At 35.5% G+C, this 15974-nt stretch overlaps 1 protein-coding gene across 1 annotated transcript in view; it reads left to right on the top strand.

The window, feature by feature from the left end:
• Positions 1 to 696: 696 nt before the first annotated feature.
• Positions 697 to 15974, top strand: part of LOC104530367 (myoferlin) — a gene marked incomplete at its 5' end in the record, with an annotated part of 19785 nt that continues 4507 nt past the window's right edge. The window contains 18 exons of the mRNA XM_029086718.1: positions 697 to 774; positions 2563 to 2744; positions 2838 to 2996; positions 3163 to 3261; positions 3564 to 3725; positions 4239 to 4404; positions 5012 to 5088; positions 6488 to 6544; positions 8806 to 8817; positions 10134 to 10232; positions 10883 to 11008; positions 11785 to 11940; positions 12054 to 12145; positions 13433 to 13603; positions 13961 to 14109; positions 14331 to 14470; positions 15460 to 15548; positions 15632 to 15727. Of these exons, the coding sequence (XP_028942551.1) occupies positions 697 to 774; positions 2563 to 2744; positions 2838 to 2996; positions 3163 to 3261; positions 3564 to 3725; positions 4239 to 4404; positions 5012 to 5088; positions 6488 to 6544; positions 8806 to 8817; positions 10134 to 10232; positions 10883 to 11008; positions 11785 to 11940; positions 12054 to 12145; positions 13433 to 13603; positions 13961 to 14109; positions 14331 to 14470; positions 15460 to 15548; positions 15632 to 15727 (2110 nt within the window). The remainder of the gene's footprint in view (positions 775 to 2562; positions 2745 to 2837; positions 2997 to 3162; positions 3262 to 3563; positions 3726 to 4238; positions 4405 to 5011; positions 5089 to 6487; positions 6545 to 8805; positions 8818 to 10133; positions 10233 to 10882; positions 11009 to 11784; positions 11941 to 12053; positions 12146 to 13432; positions 13604 to 13960; positions 14110 to 14330; positions 14471 to 15459; positions 15549 to 15631; positions 15728 to 15974) is intronic.

Raw genomic sequence — 15974 nt, 5'->3', positions numbered from 1 at the left:
CAGAAGATTATTGTGGTTTCTTTTAAAAGATGACCACAATAGGAGGAAAATGACACCTTTTCCTGCCAGAGTTCAAAGGTTTCAGCTCAATGAGGCGATGAGTGACTCAGTTTTGCAAGGGCTAAAAGGGCTTGAACTGACATCTTTTAAAGAAATGCTGTAGTAACTTAGCTACATGCTGTCCTGGGTTTGGGCCATTCTCACATCTTCCTCTTAAACTATTCTGCCTTGGCCACAGTGATTTTTTTAATCTTTCAGACAAAAAGACAGAGTTGGAATTGGAATAATTTTCTAGAGCTAATAGCTAAAAATGTGGAACTTCCAGGTCCCTGCAAGTGCTGTAGTGAATAAATTAAGCACAGGAATTCCCAATTCTTGATTCTCTTTGGAGGAGCTAGATTATCACACCATTTCAAACAGGAATTTTTGAATAGAAGGATTTTTAGATGATCATATGTTGAAAAAGAATTTGTGTTTTTTTGGGTTTTTTTTTTCTGCTTTGTGTTGGAACAAATGTTCTCAAGTGCTAGCTCGTTAGCATTAGTACACTTGTCACTCCAAAAGACAAGTAGAAATGATACTACAGTGCTTGTACTTGAGTTAAAATGTGTAAGACATTTTTATGAACTCAGAATATCTTAATTACAGAAAAGAAGCCTGTATAATGCAGTTGAACTCTTTATTTATTTGATGCAGGAGTATATACTTACCATCTTCGCTGTTACATCTACCAGGCAAGAAATCTCATGGCTTTAGACAAAGACAGTTTTTCAGGTATGGAAAATCCCTGCTAATGGTGCAGAAAACCCACTTCTGCAATGAACTAGTAACTTGGTTTATCTATAGAATATCTTAAATCCTTAAGGTCTGTGCATAGGTCCCAGCTACTGAAACCATGCCATAAAGGAAGTCTCAGCTTCATTACGTAGGATCCAGATTTGGTTAGTACTGCCCCAGAAGCTGCCAAAAAAGAAATGCTCTGAATGTGCAGTATCTGCTGCCAACAAATGCTCGGTGAGGGAATGGGAATTCAAGTAAGGTCTGAATTTCCCATGACCAGTCCCTTCCCTGTGCCTTAGCTTCTCCTTCTAACCAAAGCCTACATACAGTTCCTAAGCTGTCCTGCAGGAAGCTTGCACAAAAGCAAGGATGAAGAGAGCTGGATGGCTGTTATGTCACCAATTGCCTCTCAATGTTCAGTATTTTATATTAATTCATTACTGAGATGAACTTGTAGAAAGCTACACTTGAGCCTTACTGATAAGCGTGGCTTTGTTTATATGAGCATAACTGTTGCCCTATTATTTCCAGCACTTAAGTAGTACAACAGTGCTGTATCCATTTAGCATCTCTGTAGTCAGACTTAATTCAATACTCAGGTTATAAAGTATTTAAATTTTGCTAATTAAAATTAAAATTCCACTGGGAAGTCAGAGAGCAAATTGAAATTAGATTCTGCAAGAATATGACTTTACAGTTCCTTTAAATAAGTCAGCCAAGGATAAAGATTAAATGGGCAGCTGAGGATTGTCTTTCCCCATCAACCTCCATTTGCATTCTTCTTTTTCTTCCTGTTTTCATTGAGTAAGTGTAATGCATTTGTTAATTTGCTACAGAAGATACAGAGCTGTAGATATTGTAATGCTGTTTTCTGAAATGAGGGGGTTTTGGTACAGCTGCCTGTGTGTATTTGATCTTACTTCAATATGCACCACTTACAAGCAATACAAAGAAACAATGCCTCTAATTTGCATATGTAGAATTCAAGGCAGATACATCAGATGCAGTCACACTTAAACTAGCACATCTACATTTTATTTTCCTCTCAAGCTAGTTTGAAGACTTAGCCAAATTTTATAAAACTCTGATCAGGTACCTAGCCAGAAGCTGTTGAAACTGACCTAAAGATAACCTTTAAAATAGCCTCTAGTCCCTAGTAATTGCAATTTGTACAGGAAATGTTAATGACCATCATCAGATACCTTCTACAAAGCTCTTGATGATTTAAAGACCTGCCAAACACTGGGCCTAGACCACTTTAATCATTCAGCTGTTTCACAAGAAGAGGTTGCTATAAATAAGCATGTTTGAAACCAAAGCTTGACCTGAGCAGTATAGCCTGGGAGAATTTGTTGTTTGGCAACTAGTCAGAACTAGAATTATTTCTTTATATTATTTATGAGGCTGTGCAGTTGTCTATCAATGGAGACAACAAAAATATTTAAAAGGAGATTAATATAGCCACTGTTTAATCTTTTTTCATTTTAATTTTCAAGTTCTCTTTCTGATTTGAAAGACATTTTATAATTTTAATTTATTACTCAGTTAATCAAGACTTGTATAAAGGAAACTATTTAGTAATCAAATGGAATTTACTCTATTAAATGTAAATTATGTGTATGTGTGGGCTTTTGTTTTATATAGAATGGCTTATAGAACTGGTAGTGACAGAAGAAAAACATCATACTATATTTGATAAAAATTGTGCTTGTGTGCCTTATGGCCTTATGGGGTTTTGTTTGTCTGTAACTCTATGCTTTTAATCTTTGTATGATATTTCAGATCCGTACGCTCATGTTTCTTTCCTCCATCAAAGCAAAACAACTGAGATCATTCATTCAACTCTCAATCCTACATGGGACCAAACTCTCATATTTCATGAAATCGAGATCTATGGGGACCCACAGACAGTAGCCCAAAACCCACCTAATGTTGTTATTGAACTTTTTGACAGTGACCAAGTGGTAGGTGACTGATTTTTACCCTGATTACTTTTTTATTTATTTATATTAATTGAGAATCACATTAATGGCTATGATTGCTATTTTCGGTTGCAGGGTAAAGATGAATTCCTTGGAAGAAGTGTTTGTTCCCCCATGGTCAAGTTAATTCCAGAAGAGGACATCACACCAAAACTGCTCTGGTATCCTGTAACAAATAATGGCAAAGCTAGTGGAGACATTCTTTTTGCTGCAGAACTTATTTTGAGGGACAAGGTATATATTTCTTATAAATTGTTTTGTGTGTATATATCATATAATATGATCTATTACATATATCCTTTCATAGCGAATCATAATGTGAAGAATTGTCTTAATACTTGCGAGGTATTTCATTTAAGGAAGATGAGAGAAACTAATACTCATGTTTGTGTCTGAACAGGGTGGCGCCAACCTTCCAATTCTTCCATCACAAAGAGCACCAAAGCTTTACATGGTACCTCAAGGAATCAGACCAGTAGTTCAACTCACTGCTGTTGAGGTATGGTTTATTCTTAAACTAATGGAACAGAAGTACAGTCACCTCACCCTCTAGATAGTAAGTTTGTGTGTTTGCTTCAAAAAAAAAATTTCATAGTGAGAAATATGGGAGATTTTTTTTTAAGTGTTTTCAAGTTTCATTTTTTCCATTAACTTTCCTAGAACAACCACCTTGAAATATTTTGCCAATATATTGTATTATTAAAAAAGGCTTCATTTCTTCTTTCCTACTTTTTGAGTATCATATTAAGCATATTGATGTATCATCTCCCTCTTTTGCTTATATCGAATTTTATTTTACAGATTCTGGCTTGGGGGTTGCGGAATATGAAAAACTACCAACTGGCACCTGTTATGTCTCCAAGTCTCATTGTGGAATGTGGGGGTGAAATGGTGGAATCTGTGGTGATCAAAAACCTCAAAAAGACACCAAATTTTCCGTCTTCTGTTCTCTTTATGAAAGTTGTACGTTGCAAAAAACAATATACCAGTTATCTATAGCAAAACAAGTTATCCCATACTGCTAAAGGTCAAGGAATTGTTACACAAGAATGAACAGAAAACTTGCACATCTTTTTTTTGACTTAACATAAGCAATTTCGTAAAGATCATGTAGACATGTCTGCAAAGTCATTGATAAATTATACAATTTTATATGCACAATCCAGTGCAGTGCATACAAATTAATTTGAAAAGGCATCAATTTACCTGTAGATTTGTGGGTACTTTCGTGCTGCTAGGATGGGAGCTGTGTAAGAGTCAATAAGATTCAAGATTTGAGGCAATTAAAATTATTCTAACTGACTTTTATTGACTCATAATATCAGGTTAGACATTTTCATTCACCATAGAGCCATAGAACATAGTAGTTCAATATTAAGTAAACAAAGTAACAGCTCTAATTTAGGGGGAGAAATCTTCATTCTTCATTTTCCTTCTGTTTGCATTATAAATAAACTCTTAACCTTTCATTTTTAGCTCTTGCCAAAAGAGGAGTTATACAGCCCATCTCTTGTTATTAAAGTAATAGACCACAGACCATTTGGACGGAAGCCCATCGTGGGACAGTGCACCATTGATTTACTGGAAAGCTTTCGCTGTGACCCCTACACTACTAAAGAAGACATTGCACCACAACTGAAAGGTAGACAGCTGGCAAATGACAAGTTCTCCTTTCTTATGAGATGCTAGAATAACCTATCTTCAGTTGTTTACTCTGCATGCTGTACTGATGAATAGCTATCTCATGTTGTGTACTTAATGGGAGATAATGTGATCTGAAAGAAAAAAAAAAATCTGCCTCAGAGTATTAATTAGTGCAATATTCTGTGGAGGAGGAGGACAGAGTGCAAAGGCAAGTCCACTCTCAGACGTAGTGTACAGGTTCCCTGAAGTTCCTCTTCAGTATCAACTTGGAATTTAACTACCTGCAGACTACCCCTGCACTAAATACCAAAGTAATGATCCAGTATTCCAGCAAGAATGCCCTGAATACAATGCTGACATTTTCCAAGTTTTACTCTTTTTTAATTCTGTGTATTTGAGAAATGTTTGCATATCTTGCACAAAAATATATTGTGTATTTTCAGCAAAAAGTGGCAACCAATTGCTTTCTTTAGAGGATCAAACATACAGCCAATGATGAATTATTTCACATCTTCTGTAATTGTTTGGCTTTAAAATCTGATTAATATGTTTAGTAAGATATTTTTCCTACACCATATTGCCTTAATAAAATCTTTGACTTACAGTTAGTCTACTCTCTGCTGCACCTCGCCAGGACACAGTAATTGAAATGGAAGACACACAGCCACTGCTAGCAGCACAGGTAATCTTTGAAATTTGATGCTTGACTTTCTTCTTTGGATCTGTAATTTCTGAGAAACTCTCTAGACAGCAGAATTGTCAGAAACATACGCAACCTTCTGTAAAGTCAGAGGTAACAAAGTCACTTTGTGACAGGAAAGCAAAGGAAATATGTTAATCATTTAAACCTTTGGTTTCATATGGTAAACATCAAACTATGACTTTTTGCGCATGGTGAAGTTCACCCAGTAGCTTAAGAATGAATTCACTTGTCCTGTAGCTACTGAAAACATATGATAGAACATTACCCAGTTGTCCACCTGTGATGGTGAGTGCAGCCTGATCTTGCACAGACTGAGTGGTTCTAAGTACAGGAGCTAGAAGTAACTGTGTGCTTTGGTGGGTACAGAATCAAAGCCATGGTAACACAGATCTTCAGCCATTCATTTTATCACAGTTGTGGCTTTGCCCCTTTTACGATGAAGTAATCCAAAGCTAATACCACTGAAACATTTTTTTTCCTGCACTAACACTTCTTTTCTTTCCTTTTCTGTTGAACCTTGTGAATCTCTCTGCTGCTCTGATTCTTTCAGGACCACCACAATACAATTTTGTAAATAATTCAGCTTACAGACTTTTACTCTTGAGTTGAAACATGAGTGAAGACAAATTCTAGGCAGTACTTCTCAAGGAAAAATTTTCAATTATTTTAGGACTGTAAAATGCTCCCCTTACCTAGAAGGTGTTTTCATAAATTTCTGATGGCCTTTTATTTTAAAGGAAGAACAAATTTATGCCCTTTAATAGAGTCATTTTGCAGGCTCTTAATCCACAACTTTGATTTTTCAAAAATGCAAAATTTTTTGTTGGAGGTCCCAAAGTAAATACTACTGATTTTAAACTTTTGAACTCTCACTGCTATTTGAGTATGTTATTGATTGCATTGTTATTCCTTCATTCCTTCTTCTGTATCTTAATGTCATGATATTCAGACTCTAATTTAAGTATCTCCTAGACCATGTTCTTGTATTTACTTTCATCATACATGTAAATTGGCCTTAATATTTCATTTAGAACAGTCTCTTTTATCTGAATTAGGCCTTCTGTTCTAATATAAATGCTTCATAGGTGGTACAGAGAATTTTTATTTCTTTTAAAAATTTTAAGAAAAGAGATTAAAAAAATAAAGAAAACTTAGCACTTAGCCAGAAAAATTTATTGAATTCGTATAGTTGATTTCAACTATAAGAGGGAAAATTTTAAATGCTAGATAAAGTTATAACATTCATATAAGAGAGGGAAGACTATTCAAAACAATTCAAATTTAAATAAATGCAACTGTGGAAAGTGTAAGTGACAGGCAGACAACACCCTGAGGACACAAAATGCTGAAATTTCATCAGTTACATTCCAATTTCCAGTGTTTAAGCAGTGTGGCAACAGCACTCAGCAAAATGGCATCTCCAACCACAGTGCATGTATGTATGTACCGAGCTAATGCATGGCCATGACCAGAATGGGGTCGGGTGGGGGAAGAATGTTAATGTGATGTGGTCATGAGGCTGTACTTCTCTTGGCTATTTTTCCAGAGAGAGATTTTGGAGGAGATGATGCTTGTAAATCTAGTATGATTAGTTACAAATATTAAGATATCTTTCTTCTGAAAGTCTTACTATGTGTGTACAATATGTATGAACTATTAAAAACTTCTTTGTGTGTCAGCTTATTTGGAATGTATATACTAGAAGTACCAAAATAACAGGAATTCTTTAACCACACTATCAATATTTAAACATTGTTTAAAAGTCTACTTTCTGGAGAATAAAATAAATCTACAGTAAATAAAATTCTAACTCTAATTTTTCTAGGGATCCACTGTGTGTCTTAATTTTTTTCCCACAATTTCAAGATGTTCAATCAGCTAATAGTTCAGAGTTAGTGTCTTAAAAACTTCATGTATAACAGTCTACAGTGAAGTCACTGGGTACATTAAAAAAAGGACAGTAACCATTAAATGATCTTTACCATGTGAATACTTCACTCCAAAATCTCAAATTTATCATATGGCATTTCATTCCGTGTTTTGGCATTCTGTGAGCACATCCTGCTTACCAGCTTTAGTAACAATAATATCCAAATATTGAAGACTCATTATTTGCTTTGGGAACTTTTAAAGAAGGCCTTAAAGTTTTGATTTTTTTTTTTTCTTAACCTCTTCTTCCCGAAGTTGCCAAGTGCATTATTTGAAGACATTTGAAGGTATATCAAGGGGAAAAAAAACCTAAACCCATAAACCCCAATTTAAACTCTTCCAACATTATGCTTTGATGGAAGATTCAGAGTTCTAAACAAGTTCTGTTTGTGAAAAGGCTTTAAAATGGGAGTTTAAATTAGTATTGCATAATTATGCAAGCTATGCTTCATGTGGTCAACATCACAAACCAGTGTTTAAACAGTCAAATTTAAATAAGGCAGAGTATTCAAAATTACTTCACTGAATCCTGCCTCTGAATTTTGCAGATCACTAAAGTTATGGTTTCTGAGAATAAATTACTCTTGCCTTTAGAAAATTGACTTTAGAAAATCTGACAGGCCCATGCAAATCTGAAAAAAAATGATGCTGCATTTCTGATTTGAAGTTAGACAAGACTACTAAAGTAAAGTAGACCTGAACATCCCAGCAAGAGAATGACTTACAGAACAGAAATGGGAGTAAATGAATATGATATACCAGAGTGATGTTCTGACCTACTGATGCATTTGGCTTGTATGCATAAAATGTTCTGCATATTTCTTCTGCTTTGCACAAAAATTTATGGATTATGCCTTTAAATTAAAACTCAAGGTATGATATATAAACACTAGCACAAATCACACTTGCTAATCACAGCTTCCAAATGGGAACCATGATGCTTGCTCTTAATGGACTACTGGGTCATAATTACAGTATCTGTGATTTAACAGGTGAAACATTTTGGATTGTGCAGGTTGTTATTGCACTTCTATGGATAAATCTATAGACACGTATACTGATTGTTACTGTACCTCATAATTCTTCACATTTCTTTTCAGACTCCTGAAAATTCACAGTCTGTAAACCATTGAAAAACAATAGGAGAAAGAGAAGGGAAAAGGCTGTTGATCATTCACAAATTGTTTTATAAAGAAGTAAATACTCAAAAAGGGCAAAAAAACCCCCTTGAATTTTATGTATGTGAAATTTGTTTGGAAAAGAATCTCTGGAATAGATTCAGTTTTGTAAGTGCTCTTAAAAAGAATTTTTCATCTGAAATAAATCAGATCCAGTGCTCTCTGCAACTACAGATGAAAGCAGGGAATGATGCTACTATGGAAATCAATAAATAGAATTCAGAGTGTAGCACTGCAGTGATACAATGAAAAAAGCAAGTTTCTCTCAGTTTTGCTTTGTTACATGAAGAACAAAGCACAGGATGATAATGTCTTACAGTCCTGAAAACTTGCTTTTTTTTTTTTATATGCTGCAGTTTAGTATGTAGGACATACTGACAGCAACAACAACAACAAAAGTTAAACACATGGTGTCTGAATATTCTTCAAAAGTATTTATAAATTACTGATGTTAGTAACTTACTTCACATACATACCATATACAAAACCCTAATCTTTTAAAGCCTATTAACTGCATAAAATTCTACAAACCATATCCTTAACATTGTTTTTATTTTCCTCTTTTTTATGACTTGATCCTCATGAGCAGCTTACAGAAAAGGTAATGTATACTCCTTTTAAAAAATCTATACATTGCTTTCTTGTAAATGAGATTACCAATTGAAAATCAGTACATCAGTGCTGCCTCCTAAATTAGCATTTTAAGCTTGTGGATGAGAACAGTAATCTCTGAAAATGTTTGACATAAAACTTACAATCAACTTGTGAAATGGTAAGTTCAGGAAAAATATGCAAGACAAATAATAACCCCTAGATATTTAAAAAAAAAAAAAAAAGAAAATCACATTTAATGATCTGTATGATACTTGAAGACTTGAAGACTCGCTTTAAACCCAAACAGTCTTAAAGATTTTTTCATATTTACACAGTGAATGAATACTATTAATTCTATTCATTCACAGTGAATACTATTCATTACAAACTGAGGTATGTTTTCAGGGGCAAATAATTATATTATGCAATTCCTATGGATAAATACAGAAAATAGCATTCTGTTGAGCAAAGTGATTATCAGACTTAAATAAATAAAAATATTTAAAAACCCTGCAGAAATACCATCTTAGATGAATGTATAGCTTGCTAGCATCAAGGGTTTCATGAGGCTCACTGAAATATTATTTTTAAGAGGGCAAGACTCACTGTTCCTTCTTTTCAACTGCATTTGGTAACCATTAAGGTAGATCTCCAACTGCAAGATTCTGTCACCATACAGACAATCTCTGCTGGTTTTAATGGAATGATACATGGTTACAGCAGTTACAGGTCTGTCCCAAGGTTATTATATGGCAACTGTTTTGAAATAAATGGGAATGCTGAAAGCAAACTAGCACATATATCTCTCAGGAAAAGGTTTTCAACATGCAGTTTTTACAGTCATGCAATTATTGTAATGAATATCAGGTATGATGGTGTAACAGCTGAAACAACGACTGCATCGGCTAAGTGCATATTCACTTCCTCTGACTTAAGTAACCTAGAACTTAGGTGGCTAGGCTGCCATGCTCTGCCAGAAGATGGAGGAGAGAAATATCCAGACCTCCAGAAATCAGTCCTTTGAGACAGGTATCTAGATACCAGTAATGAATTGCTTGCTCAGAGATGGCTGGCTGTTGACTATCAACACAGCTGGATTATAGACTAGATACCTACACCTGGGTAAGAGAAATTCCATCTTTTTAGCCTTAATCATTACACTCTTAATTCTCTTTCAGGTGAGCCTTTAATAGTACTTAGCTGATATTAAGTTTCAGAGTATACTATCTTTTAGTATGCTTAACTGTTCATTGTTTCTGCACGATATAAAAGAGGCTTTATCTCCCAATAAAATACTTTTTTATTTTATTTTTTATCTTTAAGGAAGAAGAAATTGTTGATTGGTGGAGCAAATTTTATGCTTCAATAGGAGAACATGAAAAATGTGGACAGTATATTAAAAAAGGATATGACACTTTAAAGGTATTGCTCAGGATAAAATAAATTAACACATCGTAATGATCATAGGCCCAAAACCTTGTCAGAACTATGCCCTTTGTTTTTTTAAATGCTCTTCAAAGTTTAACTGCACATGATTTCCTGTAAAGATCCATTACTAATTCATGTGGTGAAATTAAGGTTTTAAGAAGATATCTTTGCTTGTTTTCTACTTAACTACACTTATTCAGAGATGTAGGAAGAGTTTAATCTGACCTTCAGTCAAATGGAATTTTACTCTTGACTTCTTTGGGTGCTAGGCAGGTCCTAAATAAATATACACATCAAGAGAGCAGGAACAGAGAGGATCAGTACTTCTACTGTTTGTTGGTTAAAAGCTGAAGCTTGACCACTTTCATTTCTTGTCTAATACACATAAAATAGAAAGTAAAGATAAGCTTGTGAAATGCTGTTTACTCTGTTTTTAACAAGGCCTAAATGAAACTTGATAGCATGTTCTTTGCATTTGATTCCGCTTAGATGTGAAAATAAAAGCAGTTCCAGCTTTGGTTCTTTAAGATACTCCATCAAACATATACAATACACTTCACAATGCCACAGTGGTGGAACTGACATGTATGATAATTTCTAAACTGCACTTTTTTTCATTTTCCTTATTCTTTTCTTTTTTTAAGGTGTATGACTGTGAACTGGAAAAAGTACCTGAATTTAATAGCTTAACAGACTTCTGTGATACATTTAAACTATACAGAGGCAAATCTGAGGAGAGCAATGATCCATCAGTGGTTGGGGAATTCAAGGTAAATTTCAAATCATGGGCAACAACCAAATACTAGATGCAATCTTTTGTATGTAAGTGGTTAGCATTTCAGTAAGTCTACATGCCAGTATTTCAGCTTAAATTCAGATGCATGCATTAATACACGCAGCAGGTGCTTGTAACTGCTTAGGTACAGGCCCTGCTTTTTCAGGGAAGGTACAGCTACACATTGGTCACACTAAACGTGATACATGTCAATTTAAAAGAAATATCATTCCTGATCTTCCCTGGTACCTGTGGAACAGAACCTCCCCAAATAACCTCTTGAACAGGGCTGAAGATTCGCCTGCAGATGTTCGGAGCAAAGTACATTTTTAGAATAAATTTGGAAAAGGTGTTTTGTACTATTTCTGTGACTTTTAAAGATTAAAGTAATGTTAACATTGTCTGTAAAACAAACAAACAAACAAACCCAAAAAACCCCAGACATTAAATGATGCTTTTGGACAGGAAAGTATGTGTTACGTATTCTCAGCTGGAACAAACTGAGTAATGGTGTTGAAATCGAGAGAGCTGTGTTGATTTAAATCAGCTAAGGATATAACCTTGTCTTTGTAGTAAGACTTGTCCAAAACCCACAGAAGTAAAACAAAAGACTTCTAAGTGACTGTGGATCAGGCTATAATTTTGCTGTTCCTATATAAAACAGTGTGTATATGTAGGAAAAATAAGAAATAACAAAAAATAAGAAAAAACAAACCCAGCAGAGTGCCTTCTCTACTTTATCTTGACTGAGTCTTTACATTATTTTTTTAGGGATCCTTTAAAATCTATGCGTTACCTGACGATCCCACTATTCCAGCTCCTCCTCGCCAGTTCCGTGAGCTGCCAGACAGTGGGCCTCAGGAGTGTATCGTGCGAATTTATATTGTTCGAGCTTTGCAGCTTCAACCCCAGGATAATAATGGGCTGGTGAGACTTTTTGCTTTTGGAATGTCTGTGAGCTAACTCTGCTGTAGTGTATTTTAAATAAAATTAATCTTGATAACTATTTCTTAACAATGTTTTTTTCTTATTTTAAATAGTGTGATCCTTATATAAAAATATCCCTAAGTAAAAAGGTAATTGAAGATAGAGATAATTATGTGCCTAATACTCTCAACCCAATTTTTGGCAGGTAACAAACTTTTTTTGTATTTTCAATTCATTGTGTTTTAGAATGTTTTCCTGATTTTTAAGATAAACCATTATTTGAAATATCTGCTTATAGTTAATCATGAGTAAAGTTGCATAAGGCATTTCCCTTTGAAATCACTGAGCAACACAGGTGTTTAGCTAGTCTGTACATTTTCTGTATCACATGGGTAAATTGCACAAAGTCAAACAATGTATATATATATCTTAAAACCGCCCTGTGTTATGTATACAAGAATAACAAAATATGCTTAAACAATATGGGAAAAGTTTTAACTCTGAAAACTACTTGGATGTCACAATGAGTAATCAACTTAATGTGTATCCTCAATACACTGGCCTTCCCTTCAAAGGCTAATGAAACCTTTGAAATATATTAATAGAAAAATACTAACTAGGAATTGAGAGGTTAGATCATCTTTATAATTACTAATGAAATTTTGGGTCTGGTTGGTGTCCAGAGTTAGAGGAGGATTTTGATAAATTAGAAATTTAGGAGAGGACGATTGTTCAAATTATGCAAAGAAAGAGACATCAGAGAGACTTGATTCCAGGTACAGAGTACCTTCAAAATCCCAAGTGTTTCCAGAATGATTCTGGAAGTCAATGTTAAAAAGTTAGACTAGAAATAAAAACAAACAAACAAAAAAAGATGCAGGGAATAATTAACCATAGAATACTTTACCTCAAGGGTAATGAATTCAGCAGCAGTAGAAACCATGAGGTTATATCATGAAAGTAAATTCAGAGAATTAATCTGAGAAAACTCTACAGTCTCTTTTGAGTGGGACAGCTAGATGACAGAATAATCCCTTCTAGTCATAGAAGATAAACATTTGGACCATATTTTTTAAGGCTCCAAGTGTGTTTGTTTGTATTTGGGTAAAAAAATAAACATTTTTAATCAGACAGAAACTATGGATTGAACAACCATCCTTTTTTTGAAGTGGCCGGCAGAGCCACACTAGTTTCTTTTCAGTCCCAATTCAAGCTGCTGCACAGCAAACATCTAAGTAGTATTACATTGTGCAGAAAGGAAGGATGTCATATGCACAGGAGTAAAAACATCATTATTAGTTAAGTGCAAATAGGAAATGGGGCATGAGTGGTAACTACTGCTAGATTTAGCAGTATTGGAGGCATCCCTTTAATAGCTTATGAAGGCTATGGCTCAAAAATAAACTAAAAAGGTTTTGGGTTTTTTTTAATTGAAAAATAAAAAGTATTGCTCAGAAGAGCAATAGCATTAACTGAACATTTGTATGTTTAGAATGTATGAACTCAGCTGCTTCCTACCTCAAGAAAAGGATCTCAAAATTTCAGTCTATGACTATGACACATTGACTCGTGATGAAAAAGTGGGTGAAACCATAATTGACCTTGAGAACAGATTCCTTTCTCGTTATGGATCTCACTGTGGCATCCCACAGCAGTATTGCATGTAAGTCATTTTGTCTATTGAAAATTTTTAACTGTAAGATCTAATACCCAGTCTCTTCAAAAATAATGTCTGAGAATTTAACAGAATTAACCAAATTTTCTGACCTCCTCATGGAAATAAATATGAAAATAGCTGTTAGCGTAAATTATTTTGATATGTAAAGGAAAAAGCACTCTGTCTTGGAAGGTAATTGAGATGGTACAAAATTATGTCACTGTATCAAAGTCAAGCGACCTCAATCCAGGCGGTAACAGTGCTGCCCTTTCTGACTTAGTTTAATAAATATATTTTACATGATGTGTAAATGCCCTGAATGGTGAATAATTTTAGGATGTGTTTCCGTTGCTTTCCTAAAAGTTCAGGTGTGAATACCTGGCGTGATCAACTAAAACCAACCCAGTTATTGCAAAATGTAGCGAGGTTTAAAGGCTATGCTCCTCCTGTTGTCTTTGAGAATGGCAGAAAGATTAACTACGGGGGACGAGACTACACTTTGGAGGAAGCTGGTGAGCTTGTTCACTTATTTTATATTTCTGTCTTAAATTCATATTGATACAAATATAAAACTTTGCAGTTATTAATAGATAATTAGAAAAAATCTTTGATTTTTTTAATGTTGAACAGTCTTCTGCTCAGTTTTAAATACCTGGTTTTAATTTTTTTCAAACATTCAAAAGCAAATTCTGGTTTATGAGCCCCTGTTCTTCTTCTATTTCTTTTCTTTCAGAAGCTAACAAAATTTTGCATCAGCATCTTGGTCCAGGTGAAGAGCGGCTAGCCCTTCATATCCTCAGAACCCAGGGTTTGGTACCTGAACATGTGGAGACGAGGACCTTATATAGCACCTTCCAGCCCAACATCTCCCAGGTACTATGAACCAATTTACTTCTGATTTCTTGAATGCAGCAATGGAGTTTTTTATTCCTGCATCGATGTCATGTTATCAATAGAGCGGTACCACTCAGGGGGAAGAGGGGTACAAATTAGTATTACTTGGCTGAGAAACTAAAGCGGGTTATTCTGGAAACATAACAAAATGCAGTTCCGTTTTGCCATTAAGACCCCCAAAAGGCTCTTTAAACACTGACAGACTGGAAATTGGGAAAGGTTTATTTATTACTTTGTTACTGAAATAAGCTGGAATATGTGTTTAATACCTCACCAACAATAAAGGAGATGGCCTGTCTCAAGAGCTTCCTGGCTGCATTCAACAAATGAGACCAAACTTGTCATTTCTCTACAAGGGCCAGAGTGCTAGCTAGTTTAAACATGAAGTCTTGCACTGGAGCTCTCTGTTAGAGAGGAACAAAGGCTAACACTAGTTTTCTAGCATTTACTAACTCTCCAGTGGTTGTTTTTTTAAGATAGTTTCTGCAGCAACCAGCAAACTGATCTGTGAAAATAAAGAGGCTTGCATGTGAATTCGAGTATAAAATCTGCAGTGGCTGCCTTACTGCAGAGTCTAGCTAAGGGGACTGGTCATCTGCACTGGGTAGGCCACTGGCTGCAAACTGTCAGCCACACGTATGACACTGTACTTAACAGCGCTTCTGACGGAAGCTTGGACCTATAGAATGAGAACTATTTAGGCACCTGAATTGCACTGAATTCACTGGTAATTAACATCCCTACCATCTTCTGAATTCTTGGCACTGTTCATTTGAAGAAGCTTGCATAACATGAGGGATTGGGCTTGCTCCTATCTGAAGTCTGAAGTTCTGACACTGGTAACATGAGTGAGCTTTACTCGGTGGCTAAAATCAGTACTAAGCATGTCAATAAGCAGTTCTATGGAATTACCATGACAAACCTGTATGCAACAAACAATCCCTCATCCATCTTCTCCACTGCTACAGGGAAAGCTCCAGATGTGGGTTGATGTTTTCCCCAAAAGCTTAGGACCTCCAGGCCCTCCCTTCAACATCACTCCCCGAAAAGCCAAGAAGTGAGTATCCATATATACTACATACTATCTGGCAGCCCTGATAAAGGCAATCAAATTCTCTCCCTGAACATCTTCTCTCTTAGGTATGTTTTGAGGGTGATTGTCTGGAACACCAAAGATGTCCTTCTGGATGAAAAGAGCATCACAGGGGAAGAAATGAGTGACATTTACGTGAAGGGGTAGGAGCACACAAACTTAAGGAAAAACTTCTTTACTGTAAGGGTGACAGAGCACTAGAACAAGCTGCCCAGAGAGGGTGTGGAGTCTCCATCTCTGGAGATGTTCAAAACCCGCCTGGACACTTTCCTGTGCAACCTGCTGTAGGAAACCCGCCTTGGCAGGGGGATTGGACTAGATGATCTCCTGGGGCCCCTTCCAACCCCTACAATGCTGTAATTCTATGAGCACCCTGTCATGTAACACTTA

The sequence above is a fragment of the Antrostomus carolinensis genome, unplaced genomic scaffold (genome assembly GCF_000700745.2).
Source record: "Antrostomus carolinensis isolate BGI_N321 unplaced genomic scaffold, ASM70074v2 scaffold18049, whole genome shotgun sequence".
In the NCBI taxonomy this organism is placed as follows: Eukaryota; Metazoa; Chordata; class Aves; order Caprimulgiformes; family Caprimulgidae; genus Antrostomus; species Antrostomus carolinensis.
This window is presented reverse-complemented; position numbering and strand designations above follow the sequence as displayed.